Here is a 13,133-nt window from a genome sequence, read left to right as displayed (position 1 = left end):
TCTATATAGTCAATGAAATTCTGTCAAAATTCTAATATCATTTTTCACAAGAGTTTAAAAAAATCTAAAATCTATATGGAACCACAAAAGACCCTAAGTAGCCAAAGCAATCTTCAACAAAAAGAACAAAGCTGGGGCCCTCACACTACTTAATTTCAAAATATAGTAACCAAAACAAAGCTGTGGCAATCAAAACATACTATTATAATTAAAACAAAGCTATAGTAATAAAAAATATGCTACTAGCGTAAAAATGGACATAAAGACCAATGAACAGAATAATAAACCCAGAAATAAGGCTACACATTTATGGTCAGTTGAACACAGAACATACAAAGAGAAAAGGATAGTTTCTTCAATAACAGCGTTGGGAAAACTGGATATCCACATGCAGAAGAATGAAATTGGGCCCTTATCTTAAAAAAAAAATCAACGCAAAATGGATTAAATAGTTACATGTTAGGCCTAAAACTGTAAACTACTAGAAGAAACACAGGGAAAATCTTGATCTGGGTGATGATTTTTTATGACACCAAAAGCAAAGGCCACAAAAGCAAAAATAGACAAACATGGTTACCTCAAACAAAACATATCCTGCATAGCAAAAGATGCGATCAATAGTGTGAAGAGACAACCTATGGAATAGGAGAAAATATTTGTAAATCATACATCTCACAAGGCGTTAATATCCAAAATACACAAGGAACTTAAATAACTCAAGAGCAATTAAACAAATAACCCGATTAAAAAATAGGCAAAGGACCTGAACAGACATTTCTCAAAATAAGACATACAGGTTTCTTTATGACAAGGGTATGAAAAAATGCCCAACATCAGTAATCGTCAATGAAAGGCAAATCAAAACCACAATGAGATATTATCTCATACCCGTATATTATCAAAAAGACAAAAGATATCAAGTGTTGGCAAGAATGTGGAGAAAAAGTAACTCTTGTACACTGTTGGTGGGAATGTAAATTGGTACAGCCATTATGGAAAACAGGATGGAAGTTCCCCCAAAAAATTAAAAATAAGAACTATCATATAATCCATCAAGTTTCTGGGTATATATCTGTTATATTCTGATTGTTTATGTTCCCACAAAATTGATGTGTTTAATGTGATGATAAATCTTCATGCTTAATGTGATGATAACAGGAGGTGGGGCTCTTGGAATGTGACTAGGTCATGGGGGTAGTGACCTCATAAATGTGATTAGTGCCCTTGTAAAAGAGGCTCAATAGGAAGTTTAAAACCAAAAATAAAAGAGGCTCAAGAGAAAACCCTTGTCCCTTTCACCATGTGAGGTTAGAGTGAAAAGATAGATGTCTATGAGGAAGTGGGCCTTCACTAGACACTGAATCTGCCAGTGCTTTGGACTTCTCCACCTCCAGAACTGTAGGAAATAAATTTCTGTTGCTTATAAGCCATGCAACTTATAGTATTTTGTAATAGCGGTCCAAACTAAAAGAGAAAATTGGTACCAAGAACTGAAGGTGCTGCTGTAATAAATACCTAAAATATGCAAACAGTTTTGGAACTGGGTGATAAGTATAGGCTGGGAGTGAGAGGTTTGTGCTAGAAAAAGCCTGCATTGCTATGAATGGACCATTAAGGATGATTCTGCTGAAGTTCAGAAAGCCTCAGTTTTCTTAGTGAATACCTAAGTGGATATACTAATAACTTAGGTTATTGGTAGAAATATGGCTGGTAAAGACCATTCTGATGAGATCTCACCAGAGATAAATGAAGAATGTGTTGTTTGGACAATGGAAGAACAGAAATCCTTATCATAAAGTGGCAAATAACTTGGCTGTGTTGTGTTCTTGTTCCAGTATTTTGTGGAAGGTAGAATTTGTGAGTAATGAAATTGGGTATCTGGCTGAGGAAATTTATAAGCAAAGCGTTGAAGGTACAGTGTGGCTTCTCTTCACTGCCTATAGTAAAATGTGAGAAGAGAGAAATGAAAATGGATTTGTTAGTTAAAGGGAAGTAGCATTGAAACATTTAGAAAATTCTTAGTCTGTCCATATTGGAAAAAGATAAGAAAGCTTTATCAGAAGAGAAAATGATGTGGCCTATTGATCATTTGATAAAGAAAATTAGTATGGATCAGCCATCTCAATGGAAGTCATGTGCTATTGACCAAGGCAGTGAGCCATCTAAACCCAAGCGAGGACCTATTGTCCAGGACAATGGGAAAATGACCCCAAAGGCATTTCAGAAATCAGTAGGGCTGACTGCCGTCACAGAATGCTAGGGCCCGTGGGATCAGAACAATTTCAAAGGAGGGGCCACTGCTGCCCAGAGTTACCTCACATTGTGGACTCTGCTCCCCACACTCTGTTGCCATGCTGCTCGGCTCCCCTCGGTGCTGCTCTGGCAGGCTCTGGTGTGGTGTGTGCTGAGCTCAGCAAAGTGTGGGGACAGGCAAAGCTTTGGAAGCTGGACTACTGCCAAAAAGGGTCCAAAAGGCAGGACCTCCATATCAGTGGGCCTTGAGAGCATCAAACCAAAAAAGATTATTCTTGAGTCACAGGGTTTTGGACTTGCGTGGTAACTGTCACTCCTTTATTCATTTTTATTTTTCCCTTTCAGAATGAGAATGTCTATCTTATGCCTGTCCCACCATCATATGTTTGAGGCTCATAATTTACTTGATTTCACTGATTCACAACTGGAAAGCAATTTGCCTCAGAATGAATTATACCTTAAGTCTCACCCATATCTGATTTAGATGATAATTAGATGAGACTTTGGAGTTACATGTGAAAATTGATCCTGAAACAAGATTGTTGAGGCTACTGGGATGAAAGTAATGTATTTTGCATGTGATAAGGGCATACATTTTGGGGAGCCAGGAACAGAATGTTATGGTCTAAATGATTACATCCCCCCAAAATTCATATGTTGAAATCCTCACTCCCAATGGGATAGTATAAGGAGGTAGGCCCTAGGGAAGTGATTAGGTCATCGGGTCAGAGCCTCCAGAAATGAAATTAATGCCCTCATAAAAGAGGCTGAAGAGAGACCCCTGAATATATATTCCACTGAATATATATATTCTAGCGGATAAAGATATATTTAGTTTCCTTTAGGTATTAGCCCATTCGGGCTGCTATAAAAATATCATGAACTAGGTGGCTTATAAACAACTATATATATATAATATATATGTATATTATATATATATATATTCCACTGAAATGTATCTTTATCCATTGTGAATAATGCTGCAATGAGCATTATTATAGAAATATCTGCACTCCCACGCTCACTGCAACATTATTCACAATAGCCAAGATATAGAAATAACTCAAGTGCGTCCATGGACAGATGAATGGATAAAGAAAATGTGGTGCACTATTAACATTCCATTAACAATGGAACATTATTCAACCTTGAAAAAGAAGTAAATCGCGTCATTTGCAACAATATCAATGAACCCAGAGGACAGTATGCTAAGTAAAGTAAGCTAAGCACAGAAAGACAAGCACTGCTTGATCTCACTTCCATGTGGAATTTGATAAAGTAGAATGCACAGAAGCAAAGAATAGAATGTTGGTTGCCAGGGGCTGGGTGTTGGGGGAAATGGGGAAATGTTCGTCAAAGGGTACAAAACTTTAGTTATGCAGGATGAATAACCTCTGGAGATCTAACATACAGCATGACAACTATACTTAATAATACTGTATTGCATTTTTGCAATCTGCTAAGAGAGTAGACCTTAAATGTTCTCACCATACCAAAGAAAATAGTAACTGAGAGGTGCTAGATGTGTTAATTACCTTGATTTAATTATTTCACAATGTATATGTGTATATATACACATATATATTAAAAATCACATTATACACATTAAACATTTAATTTTTATTTATCAATGATACCTTAATAAAGCTAAAGGGAGGTAGGTATTTCTGTAACTATCTTGCAAAATACAATTCATCACATTAACAAATCATAGTAAATTAAGAAGAATAAAACTTACATTACTACCAAAAGAAATGCCATATTTTTGAAATCATCTTCAAAATCCTATTTAAAACATCTGCAAATATATTTTTTTCAGCTTCTTCCCTTATATTTTTTATTTTTTCATCACATTTTATTTTTAATAATTTTATTTTTTCCTCCTTTTCTGCCTCTGATTTATGCTCATCCTCTTTTACTAGTTTAATTTCTTCACTTAATTGATCAATGTAGATTTTCCTCAAAATCTCTTCCCGTTGTTTCAGCCTTTCCTCTGTGTCCTTGTATATGGCGTCAGAAAAGTAGGCCCCTTTGTTGCACTGCACCATTTTCTCTATCAGCTCCACCAGCTCCTGCACTTGACCTTCCTTCTCTGCCTCACTGGTTTGGCTGCTGTTGCTAAAGGCACAGCAGCGGTTCCCGCACTCCTGGACGATGCTTTTTAGGTTCACATCCGCATCTGCTATGAAGTCACTCAAGCTCTGGCCCTCCAACTCTTCTTTGCGAGTGAACAAGATGACCATGTGCTTCATGGCTGGCTTCCCAAAGACAGCCTTGATCAATGCAACAGTTTTCTGCTCTTCCTCTGTGTAGCGGCCCAGCTGCAGAACCAGGACAATAGCATGGGGCCCTGGGCAGGAGGAGATGACGCAGCGGCTGATTTCCCTACAGGTGGTTTCCAGCCTCTCCTTGGTGTCAAAGAGCCCTGGAGTGTCAACAACAAGAAGGTGTCTCCCCTGCCATTCCCGGGATGCTTTTTGACAGGTCTTGGTAACAGCTTGGGCAGCAATTCTAGACTCAAAGATTTTCTTTCCAAGGATGGTGTTCGCTGTTCCACTTTTCCCACTTCCAGTTTTCCCTACCAGAACGATCCTCAGAGAGGGGTCCTCACTCTCAGCCATGCTCACGTCAGGAGGCTCTGGAACTTAGGCACGTACAAGACCTTAAAGAGGGGAAGATAGGAAAAAAAGCCGATTTTGGTAAGTGGGATCCATTCCCAACCTTCTTTTCTGCTTTCTCTTTCTTCCTGAAAATTTGTAACATCCTATTATCCATATTAATCCCAGTAAAGACAGAAGGATGAAATAGTCCGATTAATATGGAAGAAATAATAGAGAAAGCAGTTAAAGAGTTTCCCCACAAAGTAGTACCAGGTATAGATGGTTTCACAGGGGGATTCTATTAAACCTTTTAAGATCTGATCATCTCAAAGCTACCTAAAACTGCTCCTGGACATATAAAAAGAAGGAAAAAGTTACATTTTTTTCTATGAAGCAAGTATATTGATTCCAAAGGCTGACAAATATTTCATCAATAAAGAAAACTACAGATGTGTCTCATTTGTGAATATTAATATAAAAATCCTAAATAAATTATTAGACTCTAATAAATAATAGACTGTGATTAAGTGTGATTTATTTCAGAAATACTATGGTGGGTCAAATATGAGAATGCTGATTGTTACAACACATCCCATTAATAGGTTAAGAAGAAAATTAGCTAGATGCAGGAAAGATATTTGGCCAAATTTAACACGGATTCGTGTTTAAAGTAGTTTGTAGAACAGAAAAAATATATATTTCTTTAATATGATTTTATATAAATATAATTTTTTAATTTTGTCATCTTTATTTTTTTTCTGGAACTAAAATAGTTGATTATAAAGTTCATTTGGATGAAGGAAAGTGCAAGTTAGCCTAGACAATCAAGGAAAAGAAGAACAGGGAAAGATTAGCTCTACCAGACAATTAAACATTATAATCTCTATAATTAAAGCAGTATGATATTGGTGAGTGAACAGAGACGGGCCATGAAACAGAAACAGAATTCACAAATAGGCCATTGCTCATTTTACATTCATTTATATTCAATTCAATTACATTAACTTACATTCTGTGAAGCAACACCTCATACCAATGGGAAAGATGATGGACACTTTGATTAGTAACACTGAAATAACTATACCACCATATAATTTAATGCAATTTTATCCTTAAAATGTCATACAAATTCCAAATAGATCAGAAATTTAAATGTAAAAAACTATCCCATATAAATAATAAGAGAAACACAGGTAAATTCCTTGTAACCTGGGAGTGGAGAGGATGTTAATAACTAAGATTTAAAATAGTATAAGGAAAAGACTGGTAAGTTTGATTACACAAAAATCTAAAAAATTATGTAAGCCATACAACACTATAGACAAAACACAAATATCAAACTAGGAAAACATTTTTTCCAATTTATCTCAAAGACGGCTACTTTTCCTATTGTACGAAGAATATCTAAAAGTAAAGAAACAAAAGACCAATGACTTGATAGAAAATTGGGCAAAATATAAATACGCAGCCAAGGAAAAAATGCAAATTATCCTTGAATACATAAAAAGATATCCAAGTTCATTCACAATAGAGAAGAATAAATTAAAAACATAGAAAAAATAAAAAATTCTCAGAGATAACTCTTTCTCAACTATAGGTATGGCAAAAATCCACACATTTCCCAGCGTAATCTGGTGGTAAATGTATGGGGAAAACAGGTAATGTCCTGCATGACTAGTGTGAAGGGGAAAACAACCTAACACCTATAGAGGAGAAAGTAGCAATACCTTGGAAAATTACACATGCATTTACTCTTTGATTATCAATCCCAATTTTAGGATTTATCCCAGCGCTGCACTGACAAAAATACAGAAAGATATATGCATGTGGTTATTCATGCAGTACTATTAGTAATAGCAGAAGATCAAAACCCTATCAGATGGCCATCAGTGGGGACCAGTTGAATAAACTAAGGTATATTCATACAGAAAAGTACTATCCAACTGCAAAAAGGAATGAGAAATAGATCGATATACCAGTATGAAGAGATCTCTGGGATATACTGTTAAGTGAAAAAAGCCAAGTGAAGAAAATAACGTATCTTTTACTACCATTTATATAGTAAGAAGGAATATTAGTTTTATGTATAAATAATTTTTATGTGCATGTGAAAAAGCAATGGCAGAACCATTTGAAAACTAAACAAACGAAAGAATTATTTATATGAAGATGGGAGGAACAAGGCACAAGGGACAGGAACAGAAAATGGTCACTAGACTTCTTTGAATATCCTTTGTTTTTGCAAATTTGATCTTGAGACCATTTCAATGGTTTACATAATTGTACAATAACAATTATATTTTAAAACACCAGTAAAAGTTAAAAGAAATGGAACAAATAAACCTAATTGTATTTTGTGTCAAGGATGAACCACACAAAGATTTGTCCTGAGAGGCTTGAAAATATAGTATTAATAATTTCACTGTGTGTGTGTGTGTGTGTGTGTATGTGTGTGTACTGTTTTGAAGTCCATCTAAAAGGCATAAACCATGGTCAGCCAAGTAGCAATGAGTGCACTTAACACCCAGATTGTGATCTTCAAATGGCATTTCCCACAAAATAAATTAGGACTACTAGGAAAAAGTACTGATTGCAGGTCTGGGCCAGTAAACATACAAGTTTAGCCTATAACATCTTTCATACTAGAAAGCAGGGATGTTATCAAAAATTACTTAGTTTTATCAGAAGAACTTGGAAGCTATCTTAAAGAGGTTCCAACTGGACGAAGATGGAACAATTTGAGCATCACTAATAAAGATTGTTCCAATGGATTAAAATATACCAAATATATTGAAATCCAGTAGTTTATAACAACACCATGTTCCTGAAAGAACCTAATTGCTCCCTTGGAAGTATTCTAGGAAAGTGACTCATCATGCTGAACAATGACAACTAAAGGGAAAGAAGCATTTATTTTGTCTTTCATACATCTCATCTTTTAACTATATCTCACAAAAGCGAAAGAATCGCTGAATGAAAGTTCCTTTGCATAGGACTATTCCATCTAATAAATGAAAAAAGAATGATAGAATATCATCTTTTGGTAACTTTTAATGAAACAAATTCATTCTAGACAATCATTAACATCTGCTAACATCACAAAAAGAGAGACACTCAAATATTATGTGCCTTCTAATGGAAGTTTAGGATAGCATCTATGAAGTATTCCCACTAAAAAAACAAAGTCAAACTTTAATCTGATCCAACCTCCCCATTAATATAAATTCACAGAAAACACTAGAGCTAGAAGTGAATGTTAAATGACATTGTTAGGATGCATTCAGCAGTATGAATACTGTCCAGTTCTGTTGGACAAAAGACCTTCCCTTCCTTAAACAAAGAAATTTAACACAACATTAAGTGAAACTTAAGAGATGTCAAACAATTGTAATGTATGAATTTTACTTAGATCCTACCTCAAATGATTTTAAAAATTATGAGATCTTCAGGGAAATCTGAATACAACTGGTAGTATTAAAATTTATAATTGTCTTTTGAAGCCTGTTTATGAAATTGTGGAAATGCTTTTAAATGGTCTTTATCTTTCAGAGACACATACGCAAATATTTACTGATAAAATGATGTAATGTCTGACATTTGCTTCAAAATAATCTGTGATAGAGTTGAGAATAGGAGCAGATAGTTGAACAAGACTGGCATAAATTGACAACTGTTAGATTGTAGTATAGGTACAAGGAAGTTCCTTATATTATTTTTACCTTTGAATAAGTATAAATTTTCCTCAAATAAAAAAATGAACCCATGTATAGTGTAACCACTATCGAGTATATAATGCATATCAGAACACCCTGATAAAACATGTTTTGTATATTTCGTTTACTCTTCCAAAATACTCGACAGTGAAACTAATTTTATTATTCTAATTTTTTAAATGAGGAAGCTGGTGTGGCTCAAAAATTCTGGGAAACATGCCTCTGGTCACTGTGCTAATAGGTATTGGGCAGAGAAGACATTCGATTCAAAGTCTGTCTGACTCTACCATGCTCACTCTTAACCATGCACTCTACCGCCTGTTCTTGGTTACTCTCAGGCCATGATTCTAAATTTTCATTGACATGGCATCAGAGATAGATCAGTGGAGGGCAAAGGAGATGATCCACACTTTCTGCAAAAAAGTGAGCTGGGAGCCAGCCTGTGATAAGGGAACCGTGAGGAGGGCTCTGCATTTCTCATGGACTTTTCCATCTCTCCCATATTGAGAAGCCAAACGTGAGAGAGACAGTCAGAAAAATCACTTTAAAACTTTCTCAAGTGGTTCTTGGAGATCCAGAGGACCTCCAGCTAAGAGACAGGCTGAGAAGTGACAAAAGCATTTACAACAGAGGTGAACAGTTCTAAACTGTGGCCAGACCCAACAGTTCTAGAAAATTTCATAAGCTCCTTGAGATTTAGTCCCTCCGCTATAAAAAGGGAAAATAAAACCAATCTTGCAGGGTTGTCCTTAGGCTTTCATAGAGTGATTTCTATAAAGGTCTTTTATAGCAACTCTTTTTGTATTGAATGGCGGAGCAGCCTCACAAGTTATACTGTTAGGGACACAGCTTGTCTCTGCTTAATGCTGGAAAAACTCAGCAGGCTGAATTCTAGTGTTCCTCTGCCATGAGTGATCTGGGTACCCCTTGGATTTGGGATTCTGGGTTAGGATTCTGGGTACCCCTTGAATTGGGATTCTGATTCTTTTTCAGTAAGAAGAGGGACTTAGACAGGTGGACCCTAAATTGCCTGTCACCTCTACAAATCTGCCTTAGGAGCCCTTAATTTCTTATGCAAGTTATCAGGCAATACTCTGTGTCTATCACAACAGCCAGTGAGTGGAGGGTGCACTATGCAGCCACGCATGTTCTGTTACATATGAGATGCATAGACTCCGCAAACACATCTCCTCACTGCCCTTCCTTCTCACCCCTCCCACAACACCTTCTATGCAGTGCTGCTAGCACAGTGCCCTGTCCCTCCTCAGGGCAGAGTCCACTCCACCCACACACCCTGTCCTCACTGCCCTTCACAGCCCAATAGCACCAAGCCCTCTTCTCAGCCAGGCTCATCTTCTCTTGAACAAGTTGAGTTTTCAAGTGCAAATAAATCTCCTCACTCCCCTTCCTACTCACCCCTCCCACAGTCCCTTCTCTGCAGTGCTGCTGGCACAGTGCCTTGTCCCTCCTAAGGGCAGAGTCCACTCCACCCACACACCCTGTCCTCACTGCCCTTCACAGCCTGATACCCCCGGCCCTCTTCTCAGCCAGGCTCACCTTCTCTTGAACAAGTTGAATTTTCAGATTTTCTCCAAGGAGGCTGCTTGAGCTGTTGCTTTTGCTTTGACTATGAGGCAGAAGTGCCTGCACCCCCACCAAAGCCTCTAAGTCAGGAAGCTCAGACTGGGTGGAGCCACAAAAAAAAAAAAGTTTGTCTTTAAAGAAACAGAAATACTGATCCATAATCTGGTGATTGCTTCAATTTTGCTGGTTGAAACCTTTTGCCCATGGGCCTGCTGTAAACACCATTTCCAAAGCTACAATTTTTGCTTCAGGTTATAGTGATGGGTGCAAAAAAGCCTTATTAAACGACCCAAATATTGCCTAGAAAACAAGGCACAGGATCTGATTGTCTTCCCTGGGTGGAGTGGGAGGCTGAGGGGTGATTTGGGGAAGAAGGGAGACAGGCATATACCTTGCTGTTTCCAAGCGTAGAGCTGGGGGTTCTTACTGATTGTGTAATATGGGTTTTTAATTGTAGTCTTTCAGGAAGGCCTCAAGTTACTCATTCAAAAGTTAACAGCACTGAGGCTCAAAGGCAGAGTCTAAATCATTAGGAACCACGGAAAAAAAGGAAGGTGAGGCCTGGAAAAATAATCTGCCCTTGACCACATAGTTTCTCTAGTTGCTTTTCATATAATTCTTCCAAGTTTGAAAATACGCATGACCTAACAAGTAAAGATGCACCCATGGAATAGATCCTACATCCCTTCCCCCACCTTCCTCTCTACCCCACATCTTCCTACTCCAGTCTCAGGCAGAGATAGATTTTCCCAAATTTACCCAGTGGATGGTTCCAATCTGCTCTGGAGGTTTCTTGAGGTGAGAGGCATGCTCCCAAAGCTCTCGCAGTTGACCAGATATTCCGGTTGGCTCCATAAGAATACTATGTTTAGAGTTCCAAGCCCATAGCCCCTGTCGCGGCCTTGCCACCCTCCAGCACCCCATGCCAGGAGCGGGCCTAGAGCACTCGCCTTGCCCCTCCATGATCCGGGCTCCGGCACCTGCCCAGGTCCGCACCACTGGCAGCCTGAAGGGAGTCGCTGGCCGTGGTCGCCGCTAGGTATGATGTATCTGCATCTTGAAAGGAAGATGAAACAAAAGCCTTCTTTGGAATATTTGGATTTTTGTCACTTTCTGTGAACTAAAGCGATTTGGTGTCTCCTTTGGATTGTTTCTGCACTTCAAGAACACAAGTTGGATCACTCAAACCCAAAACACAAACCTGAAACCAGCATCCATCAATACTTGGTCGATGAGCCAACCCTTTCCTGGTCGGGTCCATCCACTAGAGCCAGTGAAGTAGTATGTTCCATCAACATTTCTCACTATGAGCTCCAAGTAGAAATAGGAAGAGGATTTGACAACTTGACTTCTGTCCATCTTGCACGGCATACTCCTACAGGAACACTGGTAACTATAAAAGTTACAAATCTGGAAAACTGCAATGAAGAATGTCTGAAAGTTTTACAGAAAGCCATGATTCTATCCCACTTTTTCTGGCATCCCAATATTACAACTTATTGGACAGTTTTCAGTGTTGACAGCTGGCTTTGAGTTATTTCTCCATTTATGGCCTATGGTTCAGCAAGTCAACTCTTGAGGGCCTATTTTCCTGAAGGAATGGGTAAAACTTTAATAAGAAACATTCTCTTTGGAGCAGTGAGAGGACTGAACTATCTGCACCAATATGGCTGTATTCATAGGAGTAGTAAAGCCAGCCATATCCTCATTTCTGATGATGGCCTAGTGACCCTCTCTGGCCTGTCTCATCTGCATAGTTTGGTTAAGCATGGACAGAGCCATAGGGCTGTGTATGATTTCCCACAGTTCAGCACATCAGTGCAACCATGGCTGAGTCCAGAACTACTGAGACAGGATTTACATGGGTATAATGTGAAGTCAGATATTTACAGTGTTGGGATTACAACATGTGAATTAGCCAGTACGCAGGTGCCTTTCCAGGATATGAAGAGAACTCAGATGCTGTTACAGAAACTGAAAGTTCCCCCTTAAAGCCCATTGGATATCAGTATTTTCCCACAATCAGAATCCAAAATGAAAGATTCCCGGTCAGGTGTAGACTCTGGGATTGGAGCAAGTGTGCTTATCTCCAGTGGAACTCACACAGTAAATAGTGACCGATTACACACACCATCCTCAAAAACCGTCTCTCCGGCCTTCCTTAGCTTTTTACCACTGTGTTTGCAACAAGATCTGGAGAAAAGGCCATCAGCAAGCAGTTTATAGTCCCATGTTTTCTTCAAACAGATGAAAGAAGATAGCCAGGATTCAATACTTTCACTGTTGCCTCCTGCTTATAACAAGCCATCAGTGTCATTGCCTCCAGTGTTACCCTGGACTGAGCCAGATTGTGACTTTCCTGATGAAAAAGACTCATATTGGGAATTCTAGGGCTGCCAAATCATTTTATGTCCTATATACTTGACGCTTTCTCCTTGCTGCTTTTTCTTCTGTATTGCTAGGTACAAATACCAGAATTATACTTGAAAACACAGTTGGCGCACTGGAGAATCTATTATTTTAAAATCACTCTGTTCAAAGGGGCATCAGTTTGTAGTCCCTTCGGTTCACACAGAGTGCTATGACAACTCCAAGGAAACATCAGAACTACTAATCTAGCTAGTGTTATTTATTCTGGAAATTATTCTAAGCTGTGACTAACTCTCTTGATCTCTCAATATAATTTTTGAGTCAGTTAATTTTTTCAGTATTTTGCTGTCCTCTTGGGAATGGTCCTTCAGAGGATAGTGCTTCCAAATACATCTTCTCCCAGATTCTCTGGCCTTTTTAATGAGCTATTGTTAAACCAACAGGCTAGTTTATCTTGCATCAGACCCTTTCATGGTAGAGGGAAAATGTCTTTACTTTCCCTTTTTCTTCTGTTAATACTTATGGAAACATCTAACTCAGCCTCACTCACATTAAATGATTCACTTGAAATATATAAAAAAGAATACTGTGTTTAAAAATAAAAATAAAAAAG

The 13,133-nt window shown here is 38.1% G+C and overlaps 1 protein-coding gene and 1 pseudogene across 2 annotated transcripts; one reads left to right on the top strand and one right to left on the bottom strand.

The window, feature by feature from the left end:
• Positions 1-560: 560 nt before the first annotated feature.
• GIMAP7 (GTPase, IMAP family member 7) lies at positions 561-10,197 on the bottom strand. 2 transcript variants are annotated; one of them, XM_015448278.4, is made up of 3 exons: positions 10,124-10,197; positions 3,992-4,915; positions 561-635 (listed from the first exon to the last, which is right to left on the bottom strand). In XM_015448278.4, exon 2 carries the CDS (start codon positions 4,872-4,874, stop codon positions 3,996-3,998), a length of 879 nt encoding a protein of 292 aa, XP_015303764.3. In that variant the 5' UTR covers positions 4,875-4,915; positions 10,124-10,197; the 3' UTR covers positions 561-635; positions 3,992-3,995. The 2 variants fall into 2 exon arrangements, with proteins under 2 accessions (XP_015303764.3, XP_005551201.4); XM_005551144.5 differs by lacking the exon at positions 561-635 and having other exon boundaries at positions 3,853-4,915.
• Positions 10,198-11,573: 1,376 nt separating this feature from the next.
• LOC102127613 (STE20-related kinase adapter protein beta pseudogene) lies at positions 11,574-12,645 on the top strand (annotated as a pseudogene).
• Positions 12,646-13,133: the final 488 nt, after the last annotated feature.

The sequence above is a fragment of the Macaca fascicularis genome, chromosome 3 (genome assembly GCF_037993035.2).
Source record: "Macaca fascicularis isolate 582-1 chromosome 3, T2T-MFA8v1.1".
NCBI lineage: Eukaryota > Metazoa > Chordata > Mammalia > Primates > Cercopithecidae > Macaca > Macaca fascicularis.
The sequence above is the reverse complement of the archived record's forward strand: the minus strand, read 5'-3'. Positions and strand labels throughout refer to the sequence as shown.

Coding starts and splice junctions, on each gene's coding strand:
- GIMAP7 (XM_015448278.4), bottom strand. CDS start 4,874: ATGGCTGAGAGTGAGGACCCCTCTCTGAGGATCGTTCTGGTAGGGAAA.